Source organism: Suricata suricatta, chromosome 2 (genome assembly GCF_006229205.1).
Source record: "Suricata suricatta isolate VVHF042 chromosome 2, meerkat_22Aug2017_6uvM2_HiC, whole genome shotgun sequence".
Classification (NCBI taxonomy): Eukaryota; Metazoa; Chordata; class Mammalia; order Carnivora; family Herpestidae; genus Suricata; species Suricata suricatta.
In genome coordinates this window covers 92,791,445-92,808,296 of record NC_043701.1, presented here as the reverse complement: position 1 = coordinate 92,808,296, position 16,852 = coordinate 92,791,445, and the positions used below count along the sequence as shown (strand labels likewise).

The 16,852-nt window shown below is 34.8% G+C and overlaps 1 protein-coding gene across 1 annotated transcript; it reads left to right on the top strand.

Annotated features, from left to right (window-relative positions):
- The first annotated feature begins 15,222 nt into the window (after positions 1 to 15,222).
- PRPS1L1 (phosphoribosyl pyrophosphate synthetase 1 like 1) lies at positions 15,223 to 16,195 on the top strand. Its single transcript, XM_029957603.1, is given in 5 exon segments — positions 15,223 to 15,388; positions 15,391 to 15,472; positions 15,474 to 15,618; positions 15,620 to 15,951; positions 15,953 to 16,195. Coding segments are annotated over 5 exon segments (939 nt in total). The 3' UTR covers positions 16,167 to 16,195.
- Positions 16,196 to 16,852: the final 657 nt, after the last annotated feature.

Here is a 16,852-nt window from a genome sequence, read left to right as displayed (position 1 = left end):
GCCTGGATGGCTCAATTGGTTAAGCGTCTGACTCTTGATTTCTGCTCAGGTCATGATCTCTGGGTCTTGAGATTCAGCCTAGCATGGAGTCTACTCAAGATTCTCTCTTTCCCACTCCCTTTGCTCCTTCCCGGCTTACACTTGCTCTTTATCTCTATCTTTGCCTCTCTCTCTCTCTCAACAAATAGAATGGAAGAAAGAAAGAAAAGAAAGAAAGAAAGAAAAGAAAGAAAGAAAGGAAAGAAAGAAAGAAAGAAAGAAAGAAAGAAAGAAAGAAAGAAAGAAAGAAAGAAAGAAAGAAAGAAAGAATCTTGTTTAGAGCAGTGGTTCTCAAAAGTGACATTAGCCTGAAAGACTCTTGGGGTTCAGGTTAGACTGAGATGACCCAAAACCAATTACAGCAGGATCTCTGGGGATGGAACTGAGGTATCAGGGTTTTTTTTAAGCTCCCCAGGGGATTCTAATGTATAGCCAAGGTTAGGAATTACTGCTTTAATGTTACCATATTAAAAAAAAAAATTCCTGAGGTTGAGTCTGAAAATCTGACTGTTCAGAAAACAACTCAGATGCTACTGATGATTGGTCATGTTGGAAATCACTGGTTTAGAACACACAAACCCCAATAAGTAGCCAAGGGCCTATTCTTACATTTATAAAGTCTGAGGAAACATTGCCAGTGGAGTTTTCAGACAAAAAATACTTGGTAATAGTTTGGATTTCAGTTCATGAAACTGGAAAGAGATTCTCAAGATTCCACTATTTACCAACCTATAAACAACATATACGAATTACAAGTTTAAGGTGAAATTTAAATGTGTATTTCCTGCTTCCATTTTATTTATACCATAATGCTTAATATTGAGTCAACATAATTTGTTTTTTACCTACCAGAAATTATTTTCATATGCAAATTGTATGAAACTCAGCCTTTATAATACAGAAGAGACAGCACAAAAATCACAGCTATGTAGCAACCAAGCAAAAACAGTGCTGATTTATGAAACTTCACAGACTTAGAAATAGAAACAAAGCACTAAATATTCATGAAATCCCATACAGTGCTTGCACATAAGTTATATCTCAGTGATTTGTAACTTATAGGGAAAAAATAATAATCTGAGCACATCCAAACATATGGAACCTTTCAAGTGTTAAGTTTCACTAATTTTTTATCTTCCTTTGGTCATAAATCTGGTCTCATTTAGGTCATATTTGAGTTATAAATAAATTATGAATGTGCTGTAAATGGCTGACCATAATCTAAACCTCCCAAAGAAAAGTAAACAAAGATTTCATCAGCAAAACAAGAGAGTAACTATGGAAAGACGGATTTAATGAAAATCTTCTCTGATTGCAATGTTTTTTTAAAGTGGTAAAAGCTCTAAAAAGACACAAAAACACAAGTGAAAGAAGCAAGTAAAATTCTGTCACTCGACAAAGCAACATCATAAAGCTACCATGCAAACAGAGTTAAAATAAGAAAGCAATCTGTGCCATGGACTCTTTGAATTAATCATAAATTCAAGAAATAATATGAGAGCTAATATGATAATCAAGAAAATATTAAACTTCATTGAGTTACCTTGCCAATTTCAATTTTAGTTTCATAACGTAATTATTTCAATTTTATTTAACTATACTAACACAAATACTAAGATGCAGACTTCAAACACCAATACTAAGTGCCTACAATCCACATTTAAAATAGAAAAATTTGAAGTATATCACTGGTGAAATCTAACAATTCAACCCAAGATCTATTTATTTATTTTAGACACATTGGCTTTTTAAAAATATATATAATTTAGTGAACTGCTAAAAATCTCTTTTATTCATTTTTTTTCCAACGTCCAATTTTTTTCCCTTCAGTGTATAATAAACCATAATTAACTCCAAGTAGCTCTGGAGTATAGTGTTGTGGGGTTTGTTTTGTTTTGTTTTGGTTTGTTTGTTTGTTTGTTTCACAGCTAAACACAGACTATGCATCCTGTGACATGGTCCTGAATAGTCACAAGCATCAAAGTGTTAGGTATAGGGTTTAAACAACTGTTAAAGAACTTCTTTAATTAGAAAAAATTTACAATCAGGGTGCCTGAGTGGCTCAGGCAGTGGGGGAGCCAGCTTTGGCTCATGTCATGATCTCACAGCTTGTGGGTTCAAGCCCTGCATCAGGCTCTGTGCTGACAGCTCAGAGCCTGTTTACTGCTTCAGACTCTCTTTCTCTCTGCCCCTCTCACACTCACACTTTGTCTCTCTCTGTCCCTCAGAAATAAATAAACATTATAAATTAATTAATAAAAGAAAAAGATTACAATCAAGATATGCTCTTTTGTGTGTGTGTGTGAAGGGAGGTGTTTATTTTCAAATGGCAATTTACCTGTGACATAAATATATGGTTAGAGATAATGTATCACCTCCATTGAAATGTTTTTATTGTTCTTAAAAAAGCAAGTGTGATATTGGGATGTATAAATAGTAGTTAAGCATTAGGAATGTGAGGTGACATACCCAGTATAATAATTATACTAGTCAGACCTGCATGAGCACCAATTATTTACATTTAGAAATTTAAGAGAGAGATGTAGACAGAAGTAAAAATGATCAAAGTCTATAAAAATAGAAACTCTAATGTAGGCCTTAACAAAATGACATTATTCCACAAAGGAATTTTTTAATAATCATTCTCAAGTATATGAAGAGGATGATATCGGCTGCTCTCCATCTTTATTGAGGAATGAATAAGCAAGAATGAGATTAAACTTTAGGAGAGTAGACTTAAGTGAAATAGAATACAATTTCCTAAATGAGTTATATTTTTAGAAAGAGCAAATCATCAAAAGGGTCTGTGAATTTCCTTCCCTGGAAGTATTTAGAAATAAGACACATTTTTCCTTGCTCAAAAAGTTTCAGTGATATCTTTCTGAGAGACATAATCTATTATCATAGAGTCTCAAGATGGAAAGATCATGTTTCCCAATCACCATTTATTGCTACAAAATATACTGAAAATGGAGACTTAATATATAGTTATAAGAAATAAACCTTGAAATAGTCAAAAGATTTTATGATCTGTAGTCAAAATATGCTTAATTCCTATTAAACTAAGGAAAATGAGAAACCATTCTCTTTTAGTTAACAAATACTTTTCCATATGGCTGTATGATTAAAATGTTTTTTTCAGGAACCTTAATCTATCACTGTGTATGGAGGCAGCCTGCTGCCATAAAGATGCACTAAGATTCAGTGCCTTCTCAGCTCTCACCTGATGTAAGGAGTTCATGGGCAAAGGCTCACTCTAGCTCAAGAAGTCAGATGGAACCAAAGATGCCTTTGAAGAGGCAAACCTTCGGCATATGACCCTCTCATCACAGCTTACTGTAACCCCATGGGAGAGACAGGGACAAGCAATAATTTGCCAGTTCTCACCCCTTTAGGAAGAAGATAAATAGAAGGTGAAGAATAATCTGGAACAAATTTCCATGTAGACCAGTTCTGCTATCACTATTCAATATTTTTTAAAATTGTTTTTATGTTTTTTTAACTTATTTTGAGAGACAGAGAGAGACAGTGTGAGCAGGGGAGGCTCAGAGAGAGAGGGAGGCACAGAATCTGAAGCAGGCTCCAGGCTCTCAGCTGTCAGCACAGAACCCAATATGGGGCTCGAACCCACAAACCGTGAGATCATGATCTTAGCCAAAGTCAGATACTCAACTGACTGAGCCACCCAGGAGCCCCTCAATATTTTTAACACCTATATATTTCCTGCATATATAAATAGCTAACATTTATAACATATTGTGCTATATATATGTATATATACATATAATAGATAATGTACTGTTACTAATGGCGTATATTTGCTCTACTTATTTAATCCTCACACTTTTAAGAAGTTGGTACTATGGTTGTCACCCATTTTATAGATAAGGAAACTTTGGCAAAGGTATGTTAAATAATTTGTCTAAAGTCACTCAGATATAAAGCTATTGAGGCACAACTCAAACCCAGGCAGCCTGACACCAGAGCCTCTGCACAAATTCATAACATCAAGCTGCCTCTCTGTAGTTGAATTAAATATGCAGAAAATTAGAAATCAACTATTTCAATTCTATTCCTCATACTTGGGAACATCATTAATCACTATATTTCTAGGCTTCAAACACAGAGCAGGACCCTCCAAAGTTAAAAAAAAATAAAATATTGCTTTAAAAATATATAATTTTAAGAAGTAAAATAATGTTTTATTGTCAAAAATTCATTTATCCACAGGCAAGGTCTCTTTTCTTATGTCTATGAAAGGAAGAGAACAGATTGACACTAATAAGCTGTTTCTTGTTTTTTACTGTAGTTTATTTGAAATGAGAGCTCATGAATTGAATTGATAAGAAGTCAATTAACATATAAGGATATGAAGCAGAATGTATTTACACAAAAAGTGACTGTTGCCGAAGTAAACTGCTAAAGTCAACAATTGCAAGTAACATTTAAAAAGACAAATTACTAGGAGTTAGTATCTAGAATATACATTCATTACATGCCTTCACTCTCACTTATCACCAACTTTGAGTCTATCATAAATGGAATTATATTCTTGATTTTAAAGGTCTTAGCAGACATGGGGAAACCACGTTGGGACTATAAATATAACTGCAATGGCACAAGCTTACACTAGCTGCTTCCAAAAATTGACCCTGTCTCAATGCATCCAATAGCTATTTCTGATCATTTCTCATCAGACTACACGTTTCTGTTACTTCTACAAGATCATGAGGACTTGTCCACTTCAGCTTCTTCATCAGCCACCGTGGTACAGTCTCTGCTACCACTGAGCTTGCCGAGATGGCTTCTCCCCAGGGACAGGTGCTCTCTTCTAGCAGCAGTTGCTGCTTGCTGCCTCCACCATTCTACCCTCAGGGAGAGAATCTGAGCACAACTCATCCTAAATTCCTGATCCAAGACTAGCTGTCATTATTACAGGTTCCAGTTTCCTAGATTTCATGGGTCAAGAGTGATGGAAGTTAAGACCCAGGCCCTGCCGATGGTGATGAGTCTCAGAGGAGACCTTCCACTCATTAAATTAGGACCCAAAAGCTTTCTGTCTTCAGAATAATGATGAACCAGCAGTAAACCTGCCACCACAGTCTGTAGAAGAGAGGGAGGGATGACTTGTTGTGAGCAGAACAGACAGCAGAGACTAGTGTTAGAAAGATGGGTGAAAGGGTTGGGAGGAGGGGATCCCCAAGAAGTTGTTATATCCCATGGATAGTCCAGGGAAACTTACATGCTATATGTGGTCTAAGGTGGTCGCAGACTTATAACAATTCCATGCAGGAGTCAGAAACAAATTCTTTTTGGAAGAAGAAACTTTCATTCTAGACTTCAAAGAATTTTCTCATACAAAAGTTCCTATATTATAAGGGTACATAAAGATAAATAAGCACAAAAAAAAAAGCCAGCACGCGCAAGAAAAATAGACAGCAGATACAGATTCCAAAGACTTCTGCAGACAATAGAATCACCAGATACATCTTATGACGCAGCTTTTATACTAGTATTTATTTTATTTTATTTTTAAAATTTTATTTATATTTGAGAGACAGAGAAAGAGTGAGGAAGGGGCAGAGTGAGAGGGAGATATAGAATCCAAAGCAGGCTCCTGGCTCTGAAGTGTAATCACAGAGCCCGATGTAGGGCTCAAACTCATGAACCATAAGATCATGACCTGAACCGACTGAGCCCCCCAGGTGCTCCTTATACTAAGATTTAAAAATTAGTTTCGTATAAGAACAAGTGTGAAGACAGATTCAGAGAACAAAACTCTAAGAACTGCCCCCATAGAATTGAAAACAAAACTAACGTTTTCAAATGAAAAATATAATACTAAAATTAAAATCTCAAGAGATTTACACACCTATTAGAGTGGCCCAAATCTGGAACACTGGTAATACTAAACGCTGGTGAAGAGGTGGAGCAACAGGAACTTTTATGCATTCGTGTTGGGAATGCAAAATGGTACAGCCACTTTGGAAGACATTTGGCAATTTCTTATAAAACTCAACCTACTCTTACAACATGGGCATGATTTCTGGGTCACTAAATGGAATATTACTTATCCCATTGATTAATATTACTTATTACTTATCATTACTAAAAAGAAATGAGTTATCAAGCCATGAAAAGATATGAAGAAAACTTAGATGCATATTAGTAAGTGAAAAAAGGTCAATCTGCAAAGTCTACACACTGTATGATTCCAACCATATGATCCTGGAAAAGGCAAGACTATGGAAACACTAAAAAAAAACAATGGTAAGGAGGGAAAGGAGCAACAAGAGGCAGAACACAGAAGGTCTGGGGGTAGTAAAAATACTCTTTATGATGTGGTCATGATGGATACATGTCAGTATACATTTGTCCAAAACCATGAAATGTACACCATCAAGAGTGAACCCTAAGGTAAACTCTGGAGCTTCGGTGATTACTCTGTGTCAATGTAGGTTCAACCTCCATTTAAAAAAAAAAAAAGGGAGGGGGCCATTCTGGTGAGTGGTGAGTGGTGTTGATAATAAGGGATGCTATACCCACACACGCTCAAACTCTCTGTACTTTCCTCTCAATTTTTGAACCTTAAAACTACTCTCAAAAATATTTTTAAAAATAACTTCAAGCTACTATTTTTATAGCATAATAGACCCAGATAAAAAGGAAGTAAGTAAACCAGAAGACAGGTCAGAAGAAGGGATTTAGTATGCAGCACAGAAAAACAACAACAATGAAAGAGGCTCACGGAAAATGGAATGAGGGTGTATTTTAGGTTTCATCAGGGCTATAGTAGTAAGAGAGAGAATTGAACAGAAGCAATAATTAAAGAAAAGTAAATATTTTTCCACTGCCAAGGAAAAACACCAATTCATAGATTCAAGAAGCCAAATGAATCTCAAACAAATACAATTAGTTTTTAAAATTCCATACCAAGACTTATAACAGTGAATCTGCATCAGAAAGATATGAAGAAAGAGAAAGAGGGACAGAGGGAGGAAGAGAAGGAAGGAAGGAAATTCTTAAAAAGCCCCTTGAGGGGAAAATGTATTACCTGCAAAGGAATAACTTCAAAGTAGGCTAAGTTCTAAACAGCAGCAACAGAATCCAGAGAAAGGGAAAATGGTGAACTCAATGGGCTGAAAGAAAATAACCAACAACCTGGAATTGTACACCTAGCAAAAATATCTTTAAGAATAAGAGTGAAATAAAGACATTACACCAAAAGAAAAAAGAGAGTTTTTCACCATCAGTATCTTGAAAATTTGTAAGGATGTACTTTAGACAGGAGGCAAATGATCTCAAAAGGAAATTTAAGGTGTAAAAAGAGGAGCAAAGAGAGTAATACATAGGTAGATATATCTAAATGAACATTGATTATATAAACAACAATAATAATGTGATTGTGGAAGTTAAAAAAAAATGAAGGAAGGAGAGAAGGAATGAACATGATAATACCTGGCCACTCTATGTCTGAAAGGGATAAATAAAGTTAAAGGACATGAAGTTAAATGGCATTTATAAACCACATAACTAATACATAAACATACAGTAAGGCTAAAACTAAACTACCATAAAATAAACCAAATACTATCTTAAAGATAACTAGTATAATCAATTATCACTAGACAAAATAGAATTTAAGGCAAAGGCATTACTAGAAAAAAAAAAGAGTTTTACTTTAAAATGGTTTCTCAATTCCAAAACAAGTTATAACAATTTAAAATACAGAGAAATAAAACAAAGATTTATACACACAAATACATACCAAAACTCACTACTGAAATTTTAACATATTTCTCTTAGTATTTGATGAAACAGACAAAAAAAATCAGTAAAGATAGGAAAGACATAAAGAACATTTAAACAAACCAGATGTAATGTGTGTGTATGTTTATAGCACCTAACCACTCCATAGTACACATGGAATATTTATGAAAAGTCACCACTTAGGACTACAAAATGTTTCCATAAATTTCAAAATACTTAAATCACACAGATCATGTTTTCTAACTGTAGTACTACTAAGCTAGAAACTATAAATTAGATATCAAAATTTCCTATCTACTTGTTAGTCAAAAAATTATATAACTGCTGAACAAAGAAGAAATTGTCATTAGAATTAGAAAATAAGTTTACCCAAATACCCATAGAAATACTATAAAAAATTACACACAAATCTTAAGTCAAAACAGTACTTAGAAGAAAAACAAATAGCTTGAAATAATAAATAATAAGTTAACCATACAACTCAAGAAGTTTAAACAAAAAAGCAAAATAAATTCAAGGAAGTATTAAAGTAAATAATAAAAATAATCTTAAAGTCAACAAAGATTAAAACAAGAATCCAGTGGGGAGTGCATCAACAGTTTCAAACATTAGTTTTTTGGAAAAACTAATAAAATTAACAGACTCCTATTGAAATTTATCAAAAAGAAAAAATAGTTAAAAACTTAATACTAGAAATGACAAGGGGAATCATACTAAAGATGCTGCAGGTACTAAAAACACAATAGGAGGATATTATGGAAAGTATCAGGTCAGTAAATTTGAAAATTCAGATGAAATAAGAAATTTTGTAAAAAAAAATGTTCACAAAACTAACAAAAAATTGGAAATTCTGAACATTACCAATAACCTATATCCTGAATATAACTGATAACCATTAGAGAAATTAAATAAGTAGTCAAAACTTTTTGGCCTTGTTCCACATAATGTTATAACTTATGTAAATCTTCCATAGGACAGAAAAATATGAAATGCTTTCCAACTCATGTATAGCTATAGCTAGCATAATCTTGTGTTCTCAACTTAGTAAGACGAGAAAATCATGGACCAAATTTGTTCAAAAAGATATATGAAAAAATTCTAAATAAACTATCAGCTAACTAAATCAAGAAATACATAAAAAGAGGAAATATGTCATGATTAAATTGGGTTTATCCCATGAATGTAAGGTCAGGTTAACGTTAGAAAAGAGATCACTGTAATTTACTATATTAAGAAGTTAAACTCAAAATTATTACAATCTAAAAAGATGTGGGAAAAGCCCTTGACTTTGTTCAAGTCCCTTTTGATTAAAGAAAAAAAGAAAGAAAGACACTTTCAGCAAACTAAAAACAGAAAGGACTTTGTTAACCTAGTATTTTCTGAAGAAATGCAACTGGTAAACATCATCCATAATGGTAAAATATTAAAAGTCTTTCCTTTTGATTAGGAACAAGACCACTGTCACCACTTCTAGTCAATCTGAATTTAGAGGACTTTAGCCAGCACCAAAAGGCCAGAGTAGGGAAAATTTCAGGGAACAGAAAGAAGGACCATAACTGCCATCTGCCATTTATTTCCAGATGATATGATGGCTTATAAACTATTATAAATCACAAATAAATTTTAATAATGAAAACAATATTTAGAATAATCAAGTATATGTCTATGTAACAGAAAATATAATTTTTAATAGCTACCACTCAAATAATATAAAAATTGAGTATCTGGAAATATCTAAAAACTATCCAGAAAAATATTTATAAGGAAAGACTTCTACAGAAAGATTAGGAAAACTGATTTTCATTTTAAAAAGTAATTAAATGGAAAGAAATATCATGTTCATAGATTAGAAAACTCAGTATGATAATGTCAGTTTTCCCCCTGAATTAATTCATAGTTGTAATGCAATTCCAATTAAAATCTTATAGAAATTTTAGTGGAACTTGAAAGCTGACTCTAAAATTTAAATGGAAATATGAATGGGTAAGAAGAGCCAAGATATCCTTGAGGAAGGACAATACAGAAGCCTTAAGGTTGTACTCATTCTAACAGTTGATAGAAAAATTCTTTGGTTTTGTTTACTTTGTTGTCATTGCTGGTTGTTGTATTATAAACTAATACACAATGATTCCCTCCCAAGGGGCAATATCAAATCAAACTAGCAAGTATTTACCCTGTACAATGCTTAGTATCATAATGGACAGCCGAACGGTCTTCAGGGTATGACAAAAAAGATTTTTCTCAGTGGTTAATATTGTAAGAAATTCGAGGAGGGAAAATCAGACAATAAATTAGAGAGCCTCTTAGTTTTCATTCAATTCTTACTGGACTAGTTGGTAGACACTGATTTTTAGACGTTCAAATGCCTAACGGATTTCTTAAATTCAAAAAAAACCACAAAAACCCAAGAGTTTATATCCTACATGAAGTTGTCAAAATATTTCTGGAGCATTATATAGGTATTTTAGTTGAAGTGTATGTGTTTATAGTTTTTAAAGAATTGTGTGATATGTGAAAGTAATATTCACACATAGAAAAGAAGAATATGAAGAGAATAAAATCTAGAAGCAAAATAAAAACATCACAATGACTAGAGAAATGAGTCAAAGAAAAATAAAACTCTACCTTTTATTTTCCCAATGGCAAAATAAATGATGATGATATGAACCAGTGGCTCTCAAAAGTGTGGTCACCAGAAGGGCAGCGTTAGCATTCCCAGGTGCCTTATCAGAAACACAAAGCCTGCGGTTCCACCCTGGACCTACTAATCAATAAGGGTGGGTACAAGGTTCAGGAATGTATATTCCTGACAGTCTGGCCTGGAGATCCTGATGCCCTTCACGTCTGAGAATCACTGAATCATTCCAAAGCACACTACACTCAGTTTTTACTTGTATGAATGGACATTGGGTCTTAATGTTTATTATGAGGATTAAACAAATGATCACAATTGAAAAGAAAAAGATAAAATATCTTTAAAATAGGATTGAAGAGCATAAATGGAGCTTGTGTTTTGTCAAAACATAATTAACATGAATCTCCTTACTAATTTCATGAAACTAATAGTCTATATAAGAAAGGAAAGATCCATCATAAAAAAACTTTTTAAAAATACTTTAAAATATTTTATATTTTAGGGAGCTATTTCTTGTTTGCAATTTACTAGTTATAGAACCTTTCCATATATACTGCTTCATCTGTCTTTGCAATTACATATTATTCAGTACATGTGACAGAATTTTTATTCCAAGAGTATTATTTCATACTAGGATTTTCAAGCACTCTGGAATATTTTAATTTGAAAATACATTTCAAAAATACCCTCATAAGTCTACAATAACATTCAGTATTAAAGGTGATTTCTGAATCACAAAATTTTCTCCTTTCTTCTGTTTTACTCAGCTTTGTTTACCTAATCATTATCTTCACATCTATTTTATAAAATGACAGATTTCCAACTAAAAGCTCAATAAACACACAGTAGTCAACTTTAATTGTAAAAAATTACAAAACAAACTTTAAAGCATTTCTACCAATGTAAAGCTCTGTGGGAAATTTTCTCAAAGTATTGTGGATGGTTATTATGAACAAAATAAATGAGGTAAGGTAATGTTACAATAATGATCTGGAACTGTGAGTCAAATGAATAAGATTAAAGGCACAAAGAAACTCTTCCTAATAAACAAGCAGATAACTGCTGGAAAGAAAAATATGTTCCTTGTTTGAAATTAACTGCCAAACATTCTCAACCTACACAAAGCTGTCATAAAGGACATCTAAATCTGTCCTTGTTTGTAACATGTGTTGTGACAAGATTTGACAGTTTATCAAAGAACTATAATTGCCACCTAAACATCTAGCATTTTGTCAACTGCAAGTATGTTTAGTGAAAGCATTTATTTTACTTAAAATACAACTGTTTTTCTCCACTTTCTAAAAGAAATGACTGAGTTTCTTTTCTCCTTAGCTGATCAAGCTGCATCAAGGCCCTCTCTTTGAATTATTTATGTTGGAATTGTAATGGGTAAAAAAGAGTCAGTAAAGCAAGAAACTATTACCAAGTATTGGTATTGACTGGGTATTGACTTGAAAGACCTTCAAAATATAGCAGTTCTCAAAGATCTGTAGAGCTGACATTTAAATATGCTTGCCTTGCGAAAGAGAAAGATAGGCATTTTCTCTATACCACAATTTATTTATCTAGAGTAATTTATTAAAGTATGATGTCTTGGGGTGCCTGGGTGGCTAAGTTGGTTAAATGTCTGACTTCAGCTCAGGTCATGATCTCACAGTTTGTGGGTTCGAGACCCACGTTGGGCTCTGTGCTGACAGCTCAGAGACTGGAGCCTGCTTTGGATTCTGTATCTTCCTCTCTCTCTGCCCCTCCTCCTCTCATGCCCTGTCTCTCTCTGTCTCAACAATAAATAAAACATTTAAAAAATAAATAAATAAAATATGATGTCTTAAATACAGAGAATGTATTCTTCAATAGGCAGCATTCATACCTGTAACTTTTGTTAGAAACAGCCAATGATAAGCTAGATGTCTTCCTCAACCTACAAAGACCAAAGTAAACAGGAACTAAATCCCCTTGCAATAGATTCAAGTAACAGAAATGTCAGAGTAATAGAGATATTTCCATGACACTACCAATCATTCATTTTTTTCAGGAAATAATTTTTAAAAGAATGTTTCAGTCTCAGATTTGAGGGGTTGTTCCTTCCTATAGTTGTTTGATAATAAAAAAGTAGGGGCGCCTGGGTGGCTCAGTCGGTTAAGCCTCTGACTTCGGCTCAGGTCAGATCTCATGTTCGTGGGTTCAAGCCCAGCGTCAGGCACTGTGCTGACAGCTAGCTCAGAGCCTGGAGCCTGCTTCCAGTTCTGTGTCTCCTTCTCTCTCTGCCCCTCCCTCTCCTCTCTATGCTCTGTCTCTCTCTGTATCAAAAATAAATAAAACATTAAAAAAAAGTAACACTTTTATGTAAAAATTTTTCACCCAACTTTTACATTTTTCCTTCACTCTCATAAACCTCAAAGAAAAATGATACAGTGAGAAAAATGCTATTTGGAAATTCAGGAATCCCATATTCTAGTCCACACGCTGCCTCTAATTAGCTTTTAGATCCTAAACAAGTTGCTTCCTTTCTCTGGGCCTCAGTTCCCTCTCCGTGAATCAAAATGTTGGACTTGGTGGTCTTGAAGGCCATTTCTACCTTTAACATTTCATGATTTTAGACAAATCCCTGGAACTTTAAGGTGTTGCAACAGCCAGAACTTGGAGCAAAAATAGCAGCAAGACAAAAATTTCTTCTACTTCACACCTCAAGGAAAATGCAACCAACTATGTGTTTTTAATGTTTACATTAACATTCAGTCCTATTTAAGTAATAATAAGTCTATTTAAAAACCTGTTTTTTCTTGAAAAAGTGAAAAATGTGTGACACATTGAGAACACTAAGAGAAAAATCATTTTAATTGAAGCTGCAAGTACTTTTTAGTGCAGCTAAATTAAGCCACAGAATTTTCTTTAGAAATCACTGTATGTAGTCAGGCTGAGGACGAGAATTATATAGTATAGATGGGTCTGCTGATTTTATGATAGGAAGGAAGATGAATGGAGGGTTGTAGGCAGAAATGAGCTGGCATGCACTGTCACCCATTAAGGGTCTGAACTGAGGAGGAAAGCCTGATGATGTTGGGAAGAGAGGTGATTGCATCAGCAGCAGGGCATTTTGATTTAGCCTTTTTGACATAGCTGTTCACATGGCTTTATATTAATAGCACATTTAATATAACTACACTTTTTTTTTCTAGCAAAATGATGTGTTTCATAGACTTTGTTCACTCTTACCCATTTCTGGTGCCTATTTCAGTCCTTACCCAATTCCTGAGCTTATTCCATTCGTGAACTCCACTCAGCCGGGGAGTTCAAAAGTAGGGTGAGAAAATAAATTCAACAGATTATTTATCAATTTAAAACTATGAAAATGTTTGTTTATTTTTAGGCTAGATCAAAATATTTCAGAACCAAAAGCCAGACATACAATTAGCAGGATAAAAATGTATGATCTATATCTGATGCCTCCATTATTTTTATGATTTCAATTTGTTCTTAAAGTTCCTGGTATGTGTGGTCCCTTTCATTTCTTTCCCCATTACGCCAACTCCTAAAGCACTTTGGAAGCTGTGTACTTAAAATTTGCTAACTTAATCATCACATATATTTTATTAGTCTGTTTTTAATTATAAAAGTAATGAAGGTTCAAATACTACATTAATAAATGGCAATAAAATGTGACAGTGTTCCTTCATCCCAAACTCCCACCAACCTACTCCCCTCTCTAGAGATAATCATAATGAAAAGGACCTCCATAATGACTTGATGCTTTAACTATTACCTAATTTTAAATACATAAATTTCATATATTGCATATATTTTTGACTGGGTTTTTTACATTTAGAAATATCTTAGGGATATTTCCGTAAGACTACACATAAGTCAGTTTCCTTAATGGCTGCTTATGTTTGTATAATACATTATATAATGATTTACCTATTGATGGACATTTGTTAGTTTCCAGATTTTGCTTTTATGAGTAATTTTAGAGAGATATATTATTTGTCATTCACCATCTTATATTCTATAAATGGTACCATACCTGCCACACAATACCTCATGAAATATTAACTGAATGATAATGTTACAACAAATAACATTATCAATATATTTTAGGGATGCCTGTGAGTAGATTCCTAGAAGGAGATACAGCAAGTCAAAGGTTATATGAAACAAAACTTCCCTTGCAAAACGTACACACTACGTATTCTGTTAAAATAGAGGAGTTTATCTATTTTATAATTTTGGCCCACCCAATGTGTGAAAATTAGCATTTTCCTGATTACTAGCATTTAAAAAATATGTTTATTATCTTTTTTCCCCTGTAAATTGCCTATTGATACTATTTCCAAACGTTTTTGGTTATCTTTTTCCTTAGTCTATTGAAAGCACATTGTCTAAAATATATTTTAGGCATTTTCTCTAGTCTGTAACTTTCCTTTTAAACATATACATCCTTTACCTTATAGAAGATTTATAGGTTTTTTTGTATTTGAATTTGTTTCACACCCCTAGGAAATTACTACAGGCACTAACAGAAGAAAAAAAATCAGTGAAATGAAGAAAGACTGGATTTTTTTTTTTTAAGTTTAAAAGTGCAAAGTGGATGCCAAGCAGAAATTTGTTTTCCAAAGACTCAAGATCAAGGTAGAGCAGCTCGCGGCCATCGTGGGAACTGGGCCGTTCACTGCCCGGTAACAACAGAAAGTCCTTGGTTAGTCTGTGGTCTGACTTTGGTTGCCATTTTGACGCCAGCGGTGATCCCAGAATGAAGAGTGCTTTGAGGACTGACCAAAATGTCCAATATCAAACTTTTCGGGGGCAGCTCCCATCAGGACTTAGCCCAGAAAATTGTCGATCACCTGGGCCTGGAGCTAGGCAAGGTGATGACCAAGAAATTCAGCAACCAGGAGACCTGCGTGGAAATTGGCAAGAGTGTGAGAAGAGAGGATGTCTACATAGTAGTTGTGGCAAAATCAATGACAGTCTAATGGAGCATTTGATCATGATTAATGCCTGCAAGATTGCTTCAGCCACCCGGGTTACCGGTTCATCCCATGCTTCCCTTATGTCAGCAGGATAAGAAGGATAAGAGCCGGGCCCCAGTATCTGCCAAGCTTGTTGCAAATATGCTGTCTATAGCAGGTGCAGATCATATCATCACTATGGACTTACATGCTTCTCAAATTCAGGGGTTTTTTTGATATCTCCGTAGACAATCTGTATGCGGAGCCCGCTGTCCTGAAATGGATCCAGGAGAATATCCGGGAGTGGAGGAACTGCACTGTTGTCTCACCAGACGCTGGTGGAGCTAAGAGAGTGACCTCCATTGCCGGCAGGTTGGATGTGGACTTTGCCTTGACTCACGAAGAACAGAAGGCCAATGAAGTGGACCGTATGGTGCTAGTGGGGGATGTGAAGGATCATGTGGCCATCCTTGTGGATGACATGGCTGATACTTGTGGTACAATCTGTCAGGCACCTGACAAACTTCTCTCAGCTGGAGCCACCAGAGTTTACGCGATGGACTCATGGAGTCTTTTCTAGCCCGGCCATTACTCGCATCAATAGTGCATGCTTTGGAGCAGTGGTCGTCATCAATACCATACCTCAGGAGGATACAATGAAACATTGCTCCAAGATACAGGTGGTCCACTTTTCCACAATCCTTGCGGAAGCCATCAAAAGAACTCACAACGGGAAATCTATTTCCTACCTATTCGGCCATGTCCCTTTATAAAAGAATAACTTTAGATTATTCTATTTTACAGTAAGATAAAATAAAAATATACCCTTCCCCTTGTTCTTTCCTGATATTTGATGAAAAGTTCAGTACAAGACCCAGCTGACTCCACTGTGACTTTCTACATCCCACCTCAGGTATATTAGAGTTTATTTTATTCAAAAATTTTTAATGTTTATTTATTTTTGAGAAGTTAAGACAGAGCGAGAGCATGTGGGGAAGGGGCAGAGAGAGAGAGAGACACAGAATCTGAAGCAGGCTCCAGTCTCTGAGCTGTCAGCACAGAGCCAGATCTGGGGCTTCAATTCAGGATCATGAGATCCTGACCTGAGTGAAGTCCCATGCTTAAGTGACTGAGCCACCCAGGCACCCTTATTAGAGTTTATTTTAAATTGAGGAAGGACAGATTGAGAATAATTGCTGGGATTTTCTCTCTGGGTTGTCTCATTCTGGCCTCTGATGATTTTGTGAACCTAGTAGCTACAGTTCAGTTACTGATCTTAGATTTTTGAGGGTATTATATGGAGATGTGTGAAAATGATTAGGGAATTGTGGACATAACTGCTAAAGTTGCTTTAGGATAACTAGCAACAGCAGCCAACCAGATCCACCACCCTCACCACTAGCCTTTCCTGCCATCCTCGGCTCTCTCATTCCCCTTCCTCTGGGCTGCTCCCCCTCCT